At 39.6% G+C, this 17,078-nt stretch overlaps 9 protein-coding genes across 9 annotated transcripts; all 9 read right to left on the bottom strand.

The window, feature by feature from the left end:
• Nucleotides 1-996: 996 nt before the first annotated feature.
• On the bottom strand, nt 997-3,192 carry LSM04_003773 (Protein kinase domain; the record flags this gene model as incomplete). Its single annotated transcript, XM_067334311.1, has 1 exon — nt 997-3,192. The coding sequence occupies one exon, from the start codon at nt 3,190-3,192 to the stop codon at nt 997-999; it is 2,196 nt and encodes a 731-aa protein (XP_067193326.1).
• Nucleotides 3,193-4,081: 889 nt separating this feature from the next.
• LSM04_002519 (uncharacterized protein) lies at nt 4,082-8,011 on the bottom strand (the record flags this gene model as incomplete). Its single annotated transcript, XM_067334310.1, has 1 exon — nt 4,082-8,011. The coding sequence occupies one exon, from the start codon at nt 8,009-8,011 to the stop codon at nt 4,082-4,084; it is 3,930 nt and encodes a 1,309-aa protein (XP_067193300.1).
• Nucleotides 8,012-8,781: 770 nt separating this feature from the next.
• On the bottom strand, nt 8,782-9,525 carry LSM04_002726 (Proteasome alpha-subunit; the record flags this gene model as incomplete). The annotated part of the gene is made up of 1 exon (XM_067334309.1): nt 8,782-9,525. The coding sequence occupies one exon, from the start codon at nt 9,523-9,525 to the stop codon at nt 8,782-8,784; it is 744 nt and encodes a 247-aa protein (XP_067193306.1).
• A 282-nt stretch (nt 9,526-9,807) lies between these two features.
• On the bottom strand, nt 9,808-10,992 carry LSM04_006298 (DNA recombination and repair protein Rad51-like; the record flags this gene model as incomplete). The annotated part of the gene is made up of 1 exon (XM_067334308.1): nt 9,808-10,992. The coding sequence occupies one exon, from the start codon at nt 10,990-10,992 to the stop codon at nt 9,808-9,810; it is 1,185 nt and encodes a 394-aa protein (XP_067193374.1).
• A 334-nt stretch (nt 10,993-11,326) lies between these two features.
• Nucleotides 11,327-11,656, bottom strand: LSM04_008266 (Pterin 4 alpha carbinolamine dehydratase; the record flags this gene model as incomplete). Its single annotated transcript, XM_067334307.1, has 1 exon — nt 11,327-11,656. One exon carries the CDS (start codon nt 11,654-11,656, stop codon nt 11,327-11,329), a length of 330 nt encoding a protein of 109 aa, XP_067193415.1.
• Nucleotides 11,657-12,473: 817 nt separating this feature from the next.
• Nucleotides 12,474-12,977, bottom strand: LSM04_006373 (uncharacterized protein; the record flags this gene model as incomplete). The annotated part of the gene is made up of 1 exon (XM_067334306.1): nt 12,474-12,977. The coding sequence occupies one exon, from the start codon at nt 12,975-12,977 to the stop codon at nt 12,474-12,476; it is 504 nt and encodes a 167-aa protein (XP_067193380.1).
• A 554-nt stretch (nt 12,978-13,531) lies between these two features.
• On the bottom strand, nt 13,532-14,764 carry LSM04_007987 (Inorganic pyrophosphatase; the record flags this gene model as incomplete). Its single annotated transcript, XM_067334305.1, has 1 exon — nt 13,532-14,764. The coding sequence occupies one exon, from the start codon at nt 14,762-14,764 to the stop codon at nt 13,532-13,534; it is 1,233 nt and encodes a 410-aa protein (XP_067193411.1).
• Nucleotides 14,765-14,967: 203 nt separating this feature from the next.
• LSM04_005898 (uncharacterized protein) lies at nt 14,968-15,411 on the bottom strand (the record flags this gene model as incomplete). Its single annotated transcript, XM_067334304.1, has 1 exon — nt 14,968-15,411. The coding sequence occupies one exon, from the start codon at nt 15,409-15,411 to the stop codon at nt 14,968-14,970; it is 444 nt and encodes a 147-aa protein (XP_067193362.1).
• A 325-nt stretch (nt 15,412-15,736) lies between these two features.
• Nucleotides 15,737-16,768, bottom strand: LSM04_005737 (Leucine-rich repeat; the record flags this gene model as incomplete). Its single annotated transcript, XM_067334303.1, has 1 exon — nt 15,737-16,768. One exon carries the CDS (start codon nt 16,766-16,768, stop codon nt 15,737-15,739), a length of 1,032 nt encoding a protein of 343 aa, XP_067193360.1.
• Between the last annotated feature and the right edge of the window lie 310 nt (nt 16,769-17,078).

The following is a 17,078-nucleotide window of genomic DNA, read 5'->3' as shown; positions in this document are numbered from 1 at the left end:
ATAGACAAATGCAGATATATACACATACAATAGTTACAAAGGAAAGAAGAAAGGAAGGAGAGAAAAATAGGATGGTTATCACGTAACGAAATGACGAAAACCCCCTCTCTCCATCCCTACAAGAGAAAAAAAACACGAATCTAACATCAGTCTTAGGAAAGAAACCAAAAAAGGCAAAAGGGAAATTGTGAATAAAAAACAAGACTAGAACCAAAAAAAGATTAATATTTCACTTACTAGGAGAGGAAATCTATCAAGTTTATTCGACTTCCACTGGAGAATGAATTGCACTGAGAAAAAAAAGTAAAGATTGGAAATGGAAGGTACATAGTGTGCAATGTAATCTCATCCACCTTCTTCAAGGGGGAAACCAAAAAAAAAAAAAAAATCCCATTTCCATTGTCGAATCTCATTCGGTCCACGTAATATAGTTTTGATAAAGAAAGAAAACAATGAAACCATAAATAAATAAATATATATGTACACACACATGTTCAGTTCTCTTACTTGTTTCAATTTTCTTTAACTACTCCTGCAATGATAACTATCAGGGCATTGTATTTTCATGCGCTATCGATGGTTCGCGCTTTGTTTCTTATTCCCTAGACTTTCTGAGTAAGCACATCTCGCACAAACTTCTCTGGAGAGTGAACGTGAGAGTTCCTCCCTCCCCTTTCTTTCTCTCTTGCTCTTTCCTGACATGGGTGCGTATGAACTTGTGTTGGGAAAAACGAGAAGAATCAAAATTGAGAGATACCGAAAAGGGCAAAAACAGGAGAAGTGGAAAACAAAAAAGAAAACAATATTGAGAGTGGATCCAGTTCTCCACCATCTCATTTTCTCTCTCTTTCCTTCCCCTATAAATACTCAGATGCCTAAAAATACTTATACATACCTATATTGCCTATATATATATATATATATATATATATATATATATATATATATATATATATATATACTCAGACAGAAAGAAAAAAAAAAAGAAATTCAGCACTAATCATCATTTACCGCATCTTGTTGCCCTTTCTTTAACTTCTTCGAGCGTGAAAACGCGAGGGCGTCCCGCAGTGACGAGAAAATACCGCCTTTAACATTCTTATTCTTTACTCCAACTGTCTCTCCTGTAGGCTCCTCCAAGCGTTGCGGGGGTGTTGGAAGGGGATCACTGTTTGTCTCTTCTGGTATTCTATCTCCACCCGCTTGAGGTACCTGGAAAGTATAGTTCTTCACATCAAGAGTGAACCAACTAGCAGAACGTGTGGGTTGTGCTGTTTTCTCGACTTGTGGTTGTGAGAGCGTACTGAGAATGTAATGAGAGCTATCTGCGGCATCCAGCGGCATCAACGAACCCCTTTTGCCCTTCACTGCAGCAGAAGAATTTGTGGTATTAATAGTAACCGGTGTTTGTTCTGGTAGTGGAGACAAGGGCGGGGATAGTGTTAGAATTCCAGCAGAGGGAGGTGAAGTTTTCCTATTTTCCCCTCTGCTCTTAAATTGATCGGCGCCAGCTCCACATGTGGGTTTCTTCTCATTCGGGGAAAACACACAGGGTAGACCATAACCAATACCAACATCTTCATCAATCTCCAACTCATCCGCACCACCGTGTTGGCCTAATAACCACTCTACATCACTTTCGTCCTTCTGTTTCTGCGCAAGTGTTAATGCATGTGAGACCTCATCCTCAGTAACAGTTAATGGTGTCTGATTTATTGGATCATCTGTCGTATTTTTTTTCTCTAGAGCTTTTAACATAGCTCGGGCAGCACTTACGGTGAGACGTTTGCCAGGGTCGCGGTTTAGCATACCACGAAGAAGATCCGCCCATTCTGTTCCATAAGTTGTTGGAATTACAGGAAGTGATGGGTCCATAATATCATCCAAGGTGCAGAAAGGTAGCTTTCCAGTAAGTAAAATATATAAAGTAACTCCCAAAGCCCACATATCAACTGGCTTCGCATACGATCTGTCACCTCGCCATAATTCTGGAGCAATAAATAACATGGTACCTTTAGTTCCTTGAATGGTTGCTCCATATTGATTTCCTCCAAAAGTTCTACTTGCCGCCATACTCTCCTGCATTAATTGTTCCAACCGTTCACGGACATTATTATCAAATACTTCGGCAACGCCAAAATCAGATAAATAAGCTTGTCCATTTCTATTTACTAAAATATTTTCGGGTTTAATATCACGGTGAACAACCTTGTGTTCGTGTAGGTATTCTAACCCAGAAAGAATTTGTCGGGTATAAGAAGCCAACAAATTCTTATCTATAGGAGTACAAACTTCTGCATTAATGTCTCCAGAAGGTTGACACTGAAGATGTGCTATGGGTCCTCTGTCAACATACATCATAACAAGATAAACTTTTTTCGCATTTGGATCATCTATTACTTCATAAAGTGGAACAATATTTTTATGTCGAAGCTTTTTCATCACCGCTACTTCCCGTTGAAAAGCACGAAATTGCATCTGTGCAGCTGTTTGACCACCTATCCTTATTGACGTATCTACACGTCGTACTTGTTTTATAGCTACAAGGCTGGTATTCTCTACATCATAGGCTAAATGTACTTTACCACAACTGCCTCGACCCAATTCCTTTATTATTTGATAATTATTGATACACTTATTACCTGCCTCATTACGAACAACATTAAGTTTATCTGTCAAACGTGCTGGTGCTAAGGCAGTCATGCTAGCATTGCTAAAAGAAAATGATCGTACATCACATGATTGTCGTGCCTGAAAATTCATAATTTGTCCTACAGGAATAGCAGCTGGAAGTGATGATAATTGCGCAGATGCACTACCGCTAAGAAGACTGAGAATTGATGTGACTTCTCCAGTATGTCCATTCGTCGATTGAGCCCCATCATCTGGCAATGATGAAGACAAACGCTGATTATACGGTACAACACCATCTTCACTGGTACACCATTGCAGTTTCGTCTGTCGATGTTGACCTTGTTGAGTTAAATGATTTTCAAAAAGAGGAACTGACAAACGTTGAATACCGCTCTTTCCCCGCTGCTGACGTTGACGGCGATCATCACCGGCATCGTTAGGCGTACTGGTGAGCAACACCAAACTCTGTTGTAATTTGCGGAGCTGCTCAAGGAGTTCCTCCCGGCTCATTTGCTCAAGTGTCTCATCACTCAGTATGACTGAAGATGCAAGAGCCATAGGGGGCTGCTAATAATAATAATAATAATAATAATAATAATAATAATAATAATAATAATAATAATAATAATAATAATAGCAAAAAATATAAAAGGAACAAGAAGAAGAGGGGGGAAATACCAAGAATAGTAAATAAAAAGAAAATGAGATAGGGAAAAAGTTTATTCTCTTCTTATAGGTAGATGCGTTTTAAAGTATGCCACCTAACAGCACCTTTTCCCTTTGTGTTTCCCCCACCTACGCAGTGCTCCCACCCACTGTATGAGTTAGTTCAATGGAACCTGATGTTTGAATACTATGTGAAGAAGCAAAGAAATAAAAAAAAGAATGGGAAGAGAATATAATGATGAAACAATAGTATATATATATATATGACTACAACAGTAGTGTAAATATGTGTTTGTTTGACTATATAATTGAAGGGAAGAAATATCGAAACAAGGAGAAAAAAAGTGACATTAAAGTAACTGGAGCAAATAACTACTTTCTTTTCTCTCGACAGCTACTATAATCTTCCCAAGAAAATCTAAAGAGAACAGAGAAAACAAAGGCATACACAAAGTAAATGCGCCTATTAAACTAAATCGATAAAATATAAAATAAAATTGACGATGATAATCAAAAAATCATTAAGTATTTAATAAAAAATAAAAAGAAAAACATTCCTTACGACTTCTTCAGCATAAAAAAAATAAAACATAAAAAATAGACATAGCTAGAGAACACATGGGAACACCGCAAAAATGAGAGAGTCCCACGCACAGATAGATAGATAAATAGATAGATAGAAGGGGAGAGAGAGAGAGAGAGATTAAAACCATAAGAAAAACATATCATGACACACGTAATTCACTAAACATTTCGTCATTCTTTTATTTTATTTTATTTTTTACAATGAAGGTAAGACATACCGCGGATTCTCTAAGAATAACTCAACCTTTTTCACCATTTCGTGTATAGCTGCTGGTGTTGTATACTTCCCTGGACGATCTATCAATTTCTGCCTATATCGACGTACGCTGCCATGTCGCAATCCAGCCACACGCAAATGTCCAATTTCTTGCACACTCTGCAACAGTTCCTCCACATTCCTCTCTGTTTCTGTTATTCCCAACACATTCACTACACGACATGGTCCCTTTAGTAAATAATTAAAAAGTGGGTAATACGGGTTGTGGGGATTTGTGGCATATACTGTGCGGTGCCAACGAGCATTTCCTCGGAGTTGTACAATGAGAAGATTCGATATGATAACATCTCCGTCACCAGTAAAAGATTTAAGAAGAAGGGAAAGAATACATAATGGGTCAAACTCCACCCTATATGATAACTGAACACCTTGTCTTAATTTAACTTCCGCATTCTTTGCTTCTGTGACTTGTACGTATTCTGTACCTTGTACTTTAACACCTGTGAGAGGTGAAACTGCGACAGATGACCTCGTCAATGGATGGGTATCACTTAATAAATCCATAGATCTATCATTTTGGAATGCTGCCATGCACATAAATAACTCACTCTCTTGAGGGAGATATCTAAAAACGGTTTGAAATAAAATTTGAAGAGTTTGTAGAGATGCATTTGAACGGTTAGCATCACTAATTACAACCGCAGCGTTATATCCTGATGTAAAATTTTGTACCATACTTTTTAGCACATGTGATTGGTACAGTTTATTATTTTGTGATAAACATAGTAGTTCACCAACCTCAAACTCTGCCCTGGGTGTACCATTATTTATATCTAATACCATTATTTTTGACTCTTTAAGATCAAGACGCAAACGACTTTTTATACCTTCTCTTAATGATACTATTACAATTGGTGTAACGGCAAGAGTGAGTCCTTCCTCATCATTATCCTCAGCCTCATTATTATTGCCATCTAATGGAGAATGTAGTCTGGGTAAAACACTATCATCATAGGCATTTGGATCTTGAAGAATTGCGGCATGTTCCTGTAAATGATTCGTTAGCATATTTAATGTATTTTGCATACTACGCAAAGTTGTAGTATCTGTAACACCCACCATCATAGATTTATGAACTTGTAATGAACGTTGTAGAACTTTAGTAAGTTTTGCAACACTACAACTTTCCGAAGGGGGTCTTTTCATTTGTTTTAGAGTTCTTTGACACTCTAACGCTGATAAAGGAACCGACGTTTCAGACAAGGTAACAAATACTGATGCTGTAGGACCACCAATAGCATAAGAAAAAAGTTCATTTAACGGTGATTTGCGATTTATTCTAGCATCTATAGCAGTTTCAAAGAATTCTACACTTTGAATCGCATATAAAACCGTAAAAGATGAAATCGTTACATCAGCTTTTTCCATGTGTACATTTTTCTGCAAAGCCGTCGCCACAATACACCAAAATTTAGGTAAAAGCGTAGAACGATGTAAAGCTTGAGTAATAACATCCCGTGCATTTTTATGAGTTAACACAACTCCCTTTGTGTCCCCAATAACAGGACCAAACAATGGGGAACATCGTACGGCGATGGATTCAACAGAGTGAGAACTTTGTCTAGTATCAAGAAGATCAATACTAAGACTACCATCTCTCTTTACAGCATGCATATGGAGGAAAACTCGTGATGACGTACTTCCACTTCGTTGATTAGAGAGAGAAATATATTCAATGGTTTTTCTAAATAAACGCCAAACGGGATTTTCCCAAAGTAGTTTACCACCAATGTAATCTGCTACCATTAAGCTGGCATTCCTTTCTGCAATAAATACATCTACTAAAGATTTTAAAATAGTAGAATTACTCCCAAATTCCCTTCCACTTAATATTTCATCTACACTGAATTCTTGCGGAATCTGCGAAGTCACACCTTTTGGAGCATTTGAAGGAAATAAAAGAACAGATAATGTTTCAGAAAATTCCTGATTATTTTTACAATCTATTGAACTTTCCGAAAAATCATCTCCACATTGGGTCAGTGGAATATTTGCAGATTGATCATCTGTCAGTGATACCACATCTTCTGACCCCATTGTTATAATTGATTTTCCCCTTGTACGTTTTTCCTCTGTTGGTAAAGAGGTTTTTGGAACACTCTTTAAACGTGGCTCTTTTTCTTCTTGACTTGACCTTCTTTTTCGCGCTGATGATCTTTTCTCATCTTTCTTAGAATTCCCATCATATTTCAGTTTAGATTCATTTTTTTTAAGAGCAACAGCAATATCCTGAGGAATAGAATCCCTGACATTATTATTTGCTCTTGATGGAAATGGTTTCTCCATTACATCTTGTGGTACAGATGAATCAAGTAATCCAGAATGTGTGAGTTGTCTCTCTGAAGGATTTTCTACCTTCGGTTGAGTAATATACACTTTTGCTGGATAGCATATTGGATCTTTCAGAAGAAGTGTTGCCTCTTGTATGAATCTTTCTTTTTGTTTTCTTGCCTTTATTGTACCTTTTTTCTCTTCCCCAGAAGTTGGTTGAGAAGAGCTTAATTCACTCATACTATTATTAATAAACTCCTTAACGCTACCATGAATGCAAGGATTACCCTCTACTTCCCTTAATCGTTTCGCAGTATCAATTACAATTTGGGAATCTTTTCCATCATCTACTACTGCGGCAAAAACAGTATTTGCTGACCTCGTAAAAACGCTAGAAAAGAGAGGTTTTAATTCCTTTTCATTACCCCACATAACCTTGGAAAAGCGTTCCATACGACTTTCAAACATAGCAATATGCATAGTTGATAGATATAAATCCTTCTCTTCTTTACGTACTCTTCTTAACAAGAGCATGAACCAAATGGTGCAACCGTCACGTCGGGAAACATCAAATCCAAGTTTTCTTGATTTTTCCAGTGCACATTGTACTACCTCTTTCGTATGTTTTCCACTCTTCAACCCTACAGAAGAGAGATTGGCGACACAATTTCCAAAAATTGGGTTCATACCCATTCCAAGTATCTTCTTTTCTACAGTTGGAGAATCTTTAAGTAAATCAACGAGAGTACTCTTCGGTAGTATAACACCTGCTGTTAACACTATAAGGGAAGGTTCTGGTAACTGCATTACAGTACCTGTTATTCGTTCCATAAAGGATATGAGAAGTTCTTCAGCAATAGCTGTATTTCTTTGGGAGTGAGAAATAGTTAAGGCAGCATTAGATCCAGAAAAAAAAACTTCAGATAGATTATCAAGTAATAAACACTTCGTTGGTAATTGTTTTCGTTTCCATGATAATACTTCATCAGCATCATCAAAAAACTCTCGATTAACATTTTGAGATGCATCAGTTACCATGAGTGTAAAGACATTTACTTTATCTTGGGGAGGAGGTATTTTATCGGATGCTGTATCAGTATTCAAGGATTTTAAACCTCTTTGTCTTATTTGCTTCTTTGCCCTATCGTTCACACTTTTTTCTTCGTTAGTTTTAGGATTTGCATGTGGCACAGCTGTTCCCAAGCCAGAAAATGTGTCAAAGAAATTGGGTCCTGTCCTTTCATTCCCATTAAGCCAACGTCCCCAATCACCGCAAGACATAGATTCCATTTCAGCGGAATCCTCTGGTTTATCCGTTGTTACTGTGTTTACTGTTTTTTTTTCGTATTGTGCAGTTAATCGTTGCGGTGTATTGGAAGTGTCATGTCCTAAATCATACAACTTCATATTATAAAGGAGTGAGAACTCAGAGGTATTTGATGTTATGGGTAAATAATATTCATTTTCCGACAACATGAAGGAATAACCCCTATTTCCCTTATCACCACTACGAGGTTTCTTCGCAGTACTGTATTGTGGCCCGCTATCAACAGGATAAGAATTAGGAACAGTACTCATAAGAAGATGGTTAAGTGATTATGCTTAATCGCAGTTCTGGTAATATATCTCTCTTGTTTTGTACTCTTTTATAGTTACTTGAGAACGAGCTATTTTTGCACAAGTACGAAGTAAATAAGAGCAACACTAAGAGAAAAAAAATATATAACACGAAAAATAAAAAATTGACAGTAGTCAGGATGTGCCTCCTGCAGAGTCCTCGAGTTCAGCTTTAGTCAGAGAATTCTTCTTTTTCTTTGCTTGTCTTAGAAGAGAAAAAGAAACAAAATACAAAAAAAAGAAATGAATAGAGAAGAAAAAAAAAAAAGAAAAGCTGAAAAAGAACACAAAAACGTAACAGAACGTGAGCCAGCTCCATTATACCACATTGCACTAGCATCTCATGGTCGAAAAAAAAAAAAAAACTGCATGCGAGACGGCGAAACAAAAAGTTAGAGTAATACGTAATGCGGCATAAGAAAGTCACATATATATATATATATATATATATATATATATAATGCTGCGTTGTGTCCTATTTCTCCTCTCATTCGGCAATAATAGAAAAAAGGGGGTCTGATTCCTCTCTTTCCAAACTAAAAATATACCTTTTTTTTCTCTCTTCTTTTCGCCCCCTTTCATTGCTCTTGATCGACATCTCTCACTTTCCTCTTCCTTCTCTGCACCCAACGCATCCTCTTTTTGTTTCTCTTTTCTTCTTCTTTTTCTTTCTTTTCCCTTTTCTTCCAGTTGCATCTCTTTCTCTCTCTCGCACACACACACTTTCACTATCACTCCTCTTCAGCGAGACGCTTCTTTCTTGCCGCCTCCTCCTCGCGCTCCTTCTCTACTTCAACAACAAACTTATGCAGCTCTGCGTCTGTCATGTACAACGCCTTTTTATTTTCAAGCACCATGAGTTCAATATTCTTCGATCCACTTTCCACCGCCTCCAGAAGTGCCTTAATGGCAAAGTGGACACACTGATCACGTGTCATATCATCCTGGTAGTTCTTCTCCATAAACTCCATCACCGCCTTATCATTGCGGCCAATAGCGACGGCGTGCCAGGCGGAACTCATCCCAGACGGATCCGTCTTCCACAACTGCGGCTGTCCTTTTTCCGTAAAGCCGCCAACGATGGCGGAAACGCCGAATGGTCGACTCCCGCGCGACTGCGTCGATCGCTGCTGCACTTTCGCCACGTACCGCACGAGGAGGTCGACGTCCATCGCGTCCTCGTAGTTGAGGCGGAAGCGCTGGCACTCGAGTTGGGCGTGATTCACCAACACACGGGCATCCGCAGAGAGACCGGCGAAGGCAAGATAGATGTGCTCGTCAATCTTGTAGATCTTGCGGATGGTGCGGCTGTCCTGCAGCTTCTGCACGGATTTCTTCTCCACGGCGAAGATGATGCTATCTTTCCCACGAACACCGACAGCACACAGACCCTTGCGGACGGCCTCCTGCGCATACTCAACCTGGAAGAGATGCCCATCAGGGCTAAACACTGTAATGGCACGATCGTAACTCATACTTTCACTGGATGATCTTCGTTTACTTTTTTTTTGTTTTGCTTGTTGTTGTTGTTGTTGTTGTTGTTGTTGTTCTTGTGCGTTCCTTGTAAAAGAAATAAAATAAATATAAAAAAAAAACATAAAATGTGACAAATAGTGTGATTTTCCTAGTAGTAGAGGAAACAACTGATTACTTCAATCAATGACAAGAGCAACATCAGTGAAAGTCATAGCAAAAGTGCTAGAAGCAATTTCAATCATTATTCCCCTCCCCATACACGCTTATTTCATTTCCCTCTCTCAGGAATAAACAAACGTTGGAACAACTACGTGACCGAATGGATCCATGCCAAAAACTGCGGTATCTTCAAACATCATCAACTCACGCGCATTGAGGAGACGTACACACTTCAAACACATCCCATCAAACTCACATTCAAACCGTAAAGGTGCGACAATAGAACTTTTGGTTACTTCCATCACATGAGTTAGAGATCCTTTGCTCCCTTGAATTCCCATAATACCTCGTCGATCTAAAAAACACTGTGTGAAACGCAGTCGTGTGTTCACAGCATGAAGAAAGGAGTGTCCAAGTTCTACTCCTGATACAGTAGCAACCACAACTGCTACACCAAACTCCCGTGCAATCCCCTTGAGGAGTCTCATTATCTCTGCGACAGATTCATGACGTTCCAATATCTCCTCATCTACACCAGGGAATTCTCGTCGAACCATAATGGAGAAATTATCAATTACCACTAGTCGAACATTCACATAATGTGAAAAATATTGTCGAATAACTGGTATGTATGACCGTAGTTGCGCAAGAGTAGCTTGTATTGATACTGCAACATCACTCAATGCATCTTCTGAATCTTCCCCAAGATCGCCACACATGTGATGTTGTTGAAGCAGCGTCATTGCAGCCATGGCTGGGAACGCTGACTCATCAGTGGTTATCCAAAGTGTACGTGATTTTCTGGGATCGAATTTCACATAGCTTGCTGAATGCAACGCTAGATGAAGAGCAAATGCAGTTTTGCCAGAGCCCATGGCACCCGTAATCTCTGTGACCAAACCACATCCAACACCACCCTTTAATGCATCGTCAAGAGACTCATGCCCTGTTGCAATAACATGACGATAGCGTTGGGTAAGGGATTCTGATACCGAAATGGGAGTTAATGCGTTTTCAGAAGAATTAATAACTCCAGCACTTATATACTGAAATAGCATATTCACATCATTCAATGAGACATCCACTTGATGCGCAATTACACATGGTGATTCCAGTAGTACCCTTGATAACTGCGAATCTGTGTTATATTTTGTCATTCCCTTTAATTTCTGAAGCATGAAAAAAAGACATTCTTCCTGCTCCAATGAAGGATCCTCCAATACCTTGACGTCTGTCGTAGCACAGGGAGATTTAATGAGGTCTTCATCATCTTCTGTCTCCGCTGTATTATTACCCTTCGAGTACATTTATGACGATAATAAATATCTGTAATTCCAGGAGTTGTCTTCTGTAGGTAGTCTCTCTGTGCTCCCTTTGTGCCCACTGAAAATAACAATAATATATATATATATATATATATATATATATATTAATTCGTTGATTTTTTTTTTTCGTGGGTGGGGAAGGGGAAACATTAAGGGAAATAGAGGAATGAGGAGAAATATGACATCAAATACATTCCCCATTTCATGTACCCAATCTTTTCATTAGCAAAAACAAAAATGAAAAACAACAACAACAACAATAACAATAATAATAACAAGAAAAATCTTTTTTTCTTAAGCATGGAAATCCATTTAACTAATTATTCAAGGTTTTTGTAAAGATGTCATTCATCCGTTTTGCCAAGTCTATATCTTTCTGTGTCACACGATTCCCAGCATCATGTGTTGTGAGGCGCACATGAATTTTGTTATATGTGTTCGTCCAGCAAGGATGGTGTTGCAACGCCTCGCAGACATCAGCAACTGCATTCATAAACAATAATGCCTGCTTAAAATCTCGGAATTCAAAATCACGACAAATTTCATTCTTTTCTGTTCGCCATCCCGCGGTGTCTTTTAGTGCCCGTGAAATGTCAGACTGTGAGAGCGGCGCAACTCGCGCAAAGAAGAAGCCCACATGACGCATTCTTACAACACATTGTTATCAAATATCCATATATGTATATAGATTATAGATAAAGAAGGCGTAAAAGTCGTATGAAGAATGTAAAAGTAGTAGAGAAGAGAAGAATGAAGGAAAAAAAAAAAAAGAAGCCCTATAAAAAGTATGAGGGCACATCGAGCCTTATTCCCACTACGTCAAACTATTTCCTTGTGCTTCCTCTCCTGAAAGCAAAAAAAAAAAAAGAAACAAAGAAAGACAATAAAGTAGAAAGAAACTAAACTTATATTACTCCTTTCTTTTGCAATCGTAGACTTCTCACTGCTCTCCCTCACGCTGTGAGAGTTTCTTCTTTAACTCTAACAGACGTTTTTCATCATCTTGCATACGGGAAAGCACAGCCTCCAGCTCACGCTTCTCCGCCTCAAGTTCTCCCATACGCACGTCAAGATAATCCATCAGGAGCTGCACTGTGTAACCCTCGCCTTTTTCCATCTAAAACCAACAGCAGAACTATTTCTGCTTCGCTCTTATTCCTCCAACAAAGAATCAATGCTCTTCTCTTATAGTTGTTTTTGTTTTTGTTGTTCCTCTTCTTTTTCTTCTTCCTGTTACCTATTCGTTTGCAAAAACAATACGGCAAGAAGATGCAACGAAAAAAAAGTCCAATCACAAGGTGAAGGGCATAGAAATAAAGGAATGAAATAATTCACAACAGTTATTAACCAAGAAAAAGAAAAGAGGGAATATATTATGTAGTGAAACGGGATTTCAAACAAGGCAAGAAGAAAAAAAAAAATAAGTAATTTTTTCTTCCTTCTTCAGCCATCAAAAGACCAGATTACGTCGCATAACGTAGTATATTTAAATTACGGCCCAGTGATACCTCCAATACAAATCCATTGCGAATAAAATCCTTCAATACTTCAAAGTCACCATGCGTGAGAATCTCAACCGGGATATTTACCAAAGAAGAAATGCCAGATGAATCCATACTTGATTCAACCAACACACCCACGGCTCCGTGCAACTCTGCTCTTGCGACCATACCACCTCGACTGCAGGCTGTATCCAAAACCAACAAGACGTGTCCATGCCATTTCTCTGCAATTTTCTCATCCACACGACCGCCGGCGGGGGGGCAAATCTCCTCAGTTTGCACCAACAGCAATTCACCACGATACGCCTGCCCACTCCACAAGGGAGGACCAAAACTTACAGTTCGGGTTACTATCTCCCGTCGGGCGAGAGCAGCAGGACGGTGAACCACCAGTGCATTTACATCAAGAGAAACCCCCACCAAAACCCACAACAAGAATAGTGTTAGAGAGACTGCTTGCCTCATTACTGCTTTCTTAAACAAATAAAAAAACAACAACAACAAAAAGGTTCATAGGGATCAATTTAAAGAAAAAAAGAGCATAATTAGCTGTAGTCACCAGCACACCGATTGCATCCAAAGCCCATAAAAGTACCAGTGACATTAAAGCATGAAAAAGAGGAAAACAAATACATTTCATCCGGGCTATTTATTTCAAAAACCACACAGTACGAACTATCAGGGGTCGCACCGTCGACAAGAATAACGACACGACAATAAAAGAAAAAAAGAAAAAACAAGAAAAATAAATGCTGCAGAAAACTGCACTTCAGCACTGCCCGTGCAAATATAACTGTGCTTTATCCTCAATAAGCATTTTATTTTAGCGTGAGGTATTTAAAGTACATTCGAAAACCATTATGGGGAGCTGAACGAATGGATACACAGACGCATCGGTCAAAACGACAACTACCACTATAAAAAGAGTCCTCTGTGCTCATTGATTCATGTATTTCCCGTTTTTCCTATTATCACCTCACTACACCTGTCCTTCTCTCCACCTCCCATTCGATTTTTCTTCAGAGATTCTGTTTTCCGTTAATCTTACGAAGGTTACCCCACATATAATGGGACTCATCAATAATCTTCATCGCGAATCCCTTGTCCTTGAAATCTCCATTGAAGACGAACTTGTTCTCCACACCACCCTGGCAGATCTTGTACACACGGAACCACTCACGAATGGCATCGAGGCACCCAGGTAGGAACTTTGGCACGTCATGGATGTCCTTCAGGAAGCGGCATATGGGGTCGTTGTGTGAGATGCATATCACCTTCCAGTCCATCTGGCCGTCATCAATCATACCAAGAATACCCAGCACCTTCACAGCCTCCACCTGCCCAACCTTCAGCTGCGACATGCCAACCTCAATAGCGTCGATCGGATCATTGTCGCCATGAACGCCACCCTCAAAGATGACATCGGTACTTTCCCACGTCTGCGGCAGCGCACCGTAGTTCCACATCATGTCACCATGCTTGTAGAAGCGCGGGACACCGTTCTTGATATCCTGCTTAATGGGATTGAATGACTCCCCCGTCGCAATCTCAAACTTCGCACGCGTCCACTTGGGGATCTCGCAGATGAAGTTGTACCGATTCATTGGTACGGTCTCGGGTTTCGTCCGCACCAGCGAACGCACGTAGAGTGGAATGTCGTGCCACGGTGATACCTGCCGCTTCTCCCCTGTCTCCATGTCTTTGAAGTAGAAGAGGACACGGTAACTTGGCGTGTACAGCTCACCCTCCTCTCTTGTCAAGAGCTGCTGTTGGTGATACGGCACAGCAAAGTCAGCAGAAGCCGTTGAAAAGCAGTTTTTCCTCGATGATCCCTCCGGGTGCGACTTCCACCAGATCCAAAACTTATCAAAAGTAATGTGCCCGTCAATGGCGTTGATTTCTCTTTCCATCTGCTGCACCTCCTCCGCACTCATATCGCGTCCCAGGTACTTGCACATCTCTTCAATCTTGTTCGCATCCAGGTATCCCTTCTGTGTCACATCAAAAGCTGAAAACATACGACACATGACGTTCTTCTGCATCGACGCGGTGAACTCTTCTTTGTCGTACGCAGCAAGATCAAACTCCGATACGTGCCGTTCCGAAGCTTCTGGCAGCGGGTGCAGGTTCTCCGTAGAGCCTCCGAGTCCAGTACCAAGATGGCTGGATATCGGGTGCGTGGACCTTACTTCATTGGCTGCTGGAGTGCTGGGTGTATTGGGTGAGTTAGTAAACGCATGTGTGCCCCTCATTGTAGCTGCTTTTGCGGTGTGAATTTATCTTTACATAATTATATCAAGCAAAAAAAAAAAAAGAATAAAGGGAAAGAGAGAGAGAGAGAAAGAAATATAGAGAGATAGAATATGTATCATTTGGGTGCAGATTGATGTAAAAAAAAAGTTTGGTAATTGTTTCGAAACATATATATATATATATATATATATATATATATATATTAGACGCTCTGTTTTGCAATGCTTAGAGCTGCCCCCATGCGTGAGAGTGCCCTTCGTCGTGACTCTACTTCATTTGCAAGGTATGCGCGTAATTCTATACGCACACATTGTGCACTTTTACTGCGAATGCCTCTCTGTAACACTGCTATGGGACGCGCCAATGCTTTGAGTTGCTCCTGTATATTTAACAAAGAGTCCGTTGCGTCAGTATTTATAGATGTTTTTGCCACGTTAGTCACTAATTGCATGTATTCTTGCCTAATGACACGTACAAGACCAAGTAGCTGCGACACGGTTACTGGAACTGAAAGATCATCTTCTTGTCCTTCTCTATTTTCTACCCTTCCCCGTGTCCCATCTGTTTTAGAGCCACTACAATCGTCCATATGGATAATGCGTCGGAGGGCCTCTGGCATCGGCACCACATCCACTGAGTGTGACATCCTCTAAAAGCAGGATGTATAACTCTCTTCTAAGGATCATTTGATAAACAAATCATAATTAAGAGAGCAAGACAACAGTAAAAACCACTTCGATAGTCACAACAAGAATAACAGCAACGCTAGAAGAAGGGTATGAGGAAATTAATAAGTAGAAAACTTTTGAATTCCTGAAATATTGAAAGAGAAAAAGGAACCAAAGCTGATCTGCTTACCGCACGAAGCATAAAAAAAAAACAGAAGAGAGGAAATGAGTTGATTCGATGGTTGAGCGCAATGTTTTAGCAAATAAGATTAGCCGTTTTTGTTTTTATTTTCTACATCTCTATTACCCCTTTAGCCATCTTTTCAGTTGTTGAAAACAATTTAAGTTCTTTTGACCCTCTTTGTTGCGCTGAAGACGCTTTTGTATCAAATGGAGGATTCGAAGGTCAATAATTCCCTCATTTCCGGTAAGATTCAGTGTTTTAACGTGTTTGTTATACTTCACTGCTTTTTTAAGTGCCTCCGCACCAATATTCGTAATTTTGTTAAACGAAAGGTCTATTCGTTCCAGAACGCAGACATTTCCTTGAGTTTGGCGCTTACGTAGAATAAAGGCCAGCGCTTTCGCATCATGGTCACCCAGAAAGCAATGTTGGCATGTAAGCTCTGTGACGTTAAAATGACTTCCACCAGGGGTCCACAACAATGGAGCCGTATACGCAAAGGCAAGGCTACAATGAGCGGTGCCATATTTTTTCATACTTTTTCTTTTATCATGAACATTTGTTTCGTTAGGAAAGAATGCAAGAACTCTACTACCGCTACTTCTTGGAATAGGATTTCCGTCCTTATCAGCATAGTAAGGAGACTTTTGAGAGCCGACCACACCTAGTACCGTGTGACTTAAGTCTATACTCGCTATGCATTCGAAATTTGCACCTTCTGAGATTCTTTGACCTGTCAAAATGCAAGAGACCAACTGAGCTAGCATTTGTGCCTCTTCTATGAAAGTCGCATTGCAGTGAGAACCACAAAGACGAGAAGCAACAATATCCCTTATTTGTGGTATTGTAGTTTGCAGACTGTGAATGTGTTCTGGTTGTCCAAGTAATGACTCAAGGAGGTTGTGTTTTGTGTCAAGAATGCTGCCGTCTTCATCTGTGAAAATCCCAAGAGGATCTCTTGATGGGGCAATTACAGTTTCGGTGTTCACGTCATTATGAACCGTAAAATATGCTCGTGTCTCCTGAAGAGGCAACGGGTGTCTAGTGTACGCAGGTGGGACAAAGTAATGAATGGTATCTCTGGCACTCTCTCCTCCTCTTGAACTGTACCCAAGGAATGTATCGCTTTCTTCACGTATCATGATCTTCATCACAAGTGCATCACAATCAGAAGATAACAGCAAAAAAAAAAAACAACTACAGTGTGTCCTGTAGTTTTTCCCCAGTATTAACAGTACAGAATAATAATGAATTGTCACACTACACACGAGATCTGATCTTATAACAAGAAGGAAAGAACATGAAGAAAGATAAAAAATGAAAATAATAAAATGAAAAGAAACAGAGAGATAGATAGACAGATAGAGAGAGAAAGAAAGAGAGAAAGAGAAAGAGAAAAAACATATTTATTAACGAGAATATTATTTGGTTATATGGACATGTAAAGACTCCGATTCCTGC

Source organism: Trypanosoma melophagium, assembly GCF_022059095.1.
Source record: "Trypanosoma melophagium isolate St. Kilda chromosome Unknown ctg17segment0, whole genome shotgun sequence".
NCBI classification, from domain to species: domain Eukaryota; phylum Euglenozoa; class Kinetoplastea; order Trypanosomatida; family Trypanosomatidae; genus Trypanosoma; species Trypanosoma melophagium.
Note: the sequence above shows the minus strand (reverse complement) of the source record. Positions and strands in the feature narration are given on the sequence as shown.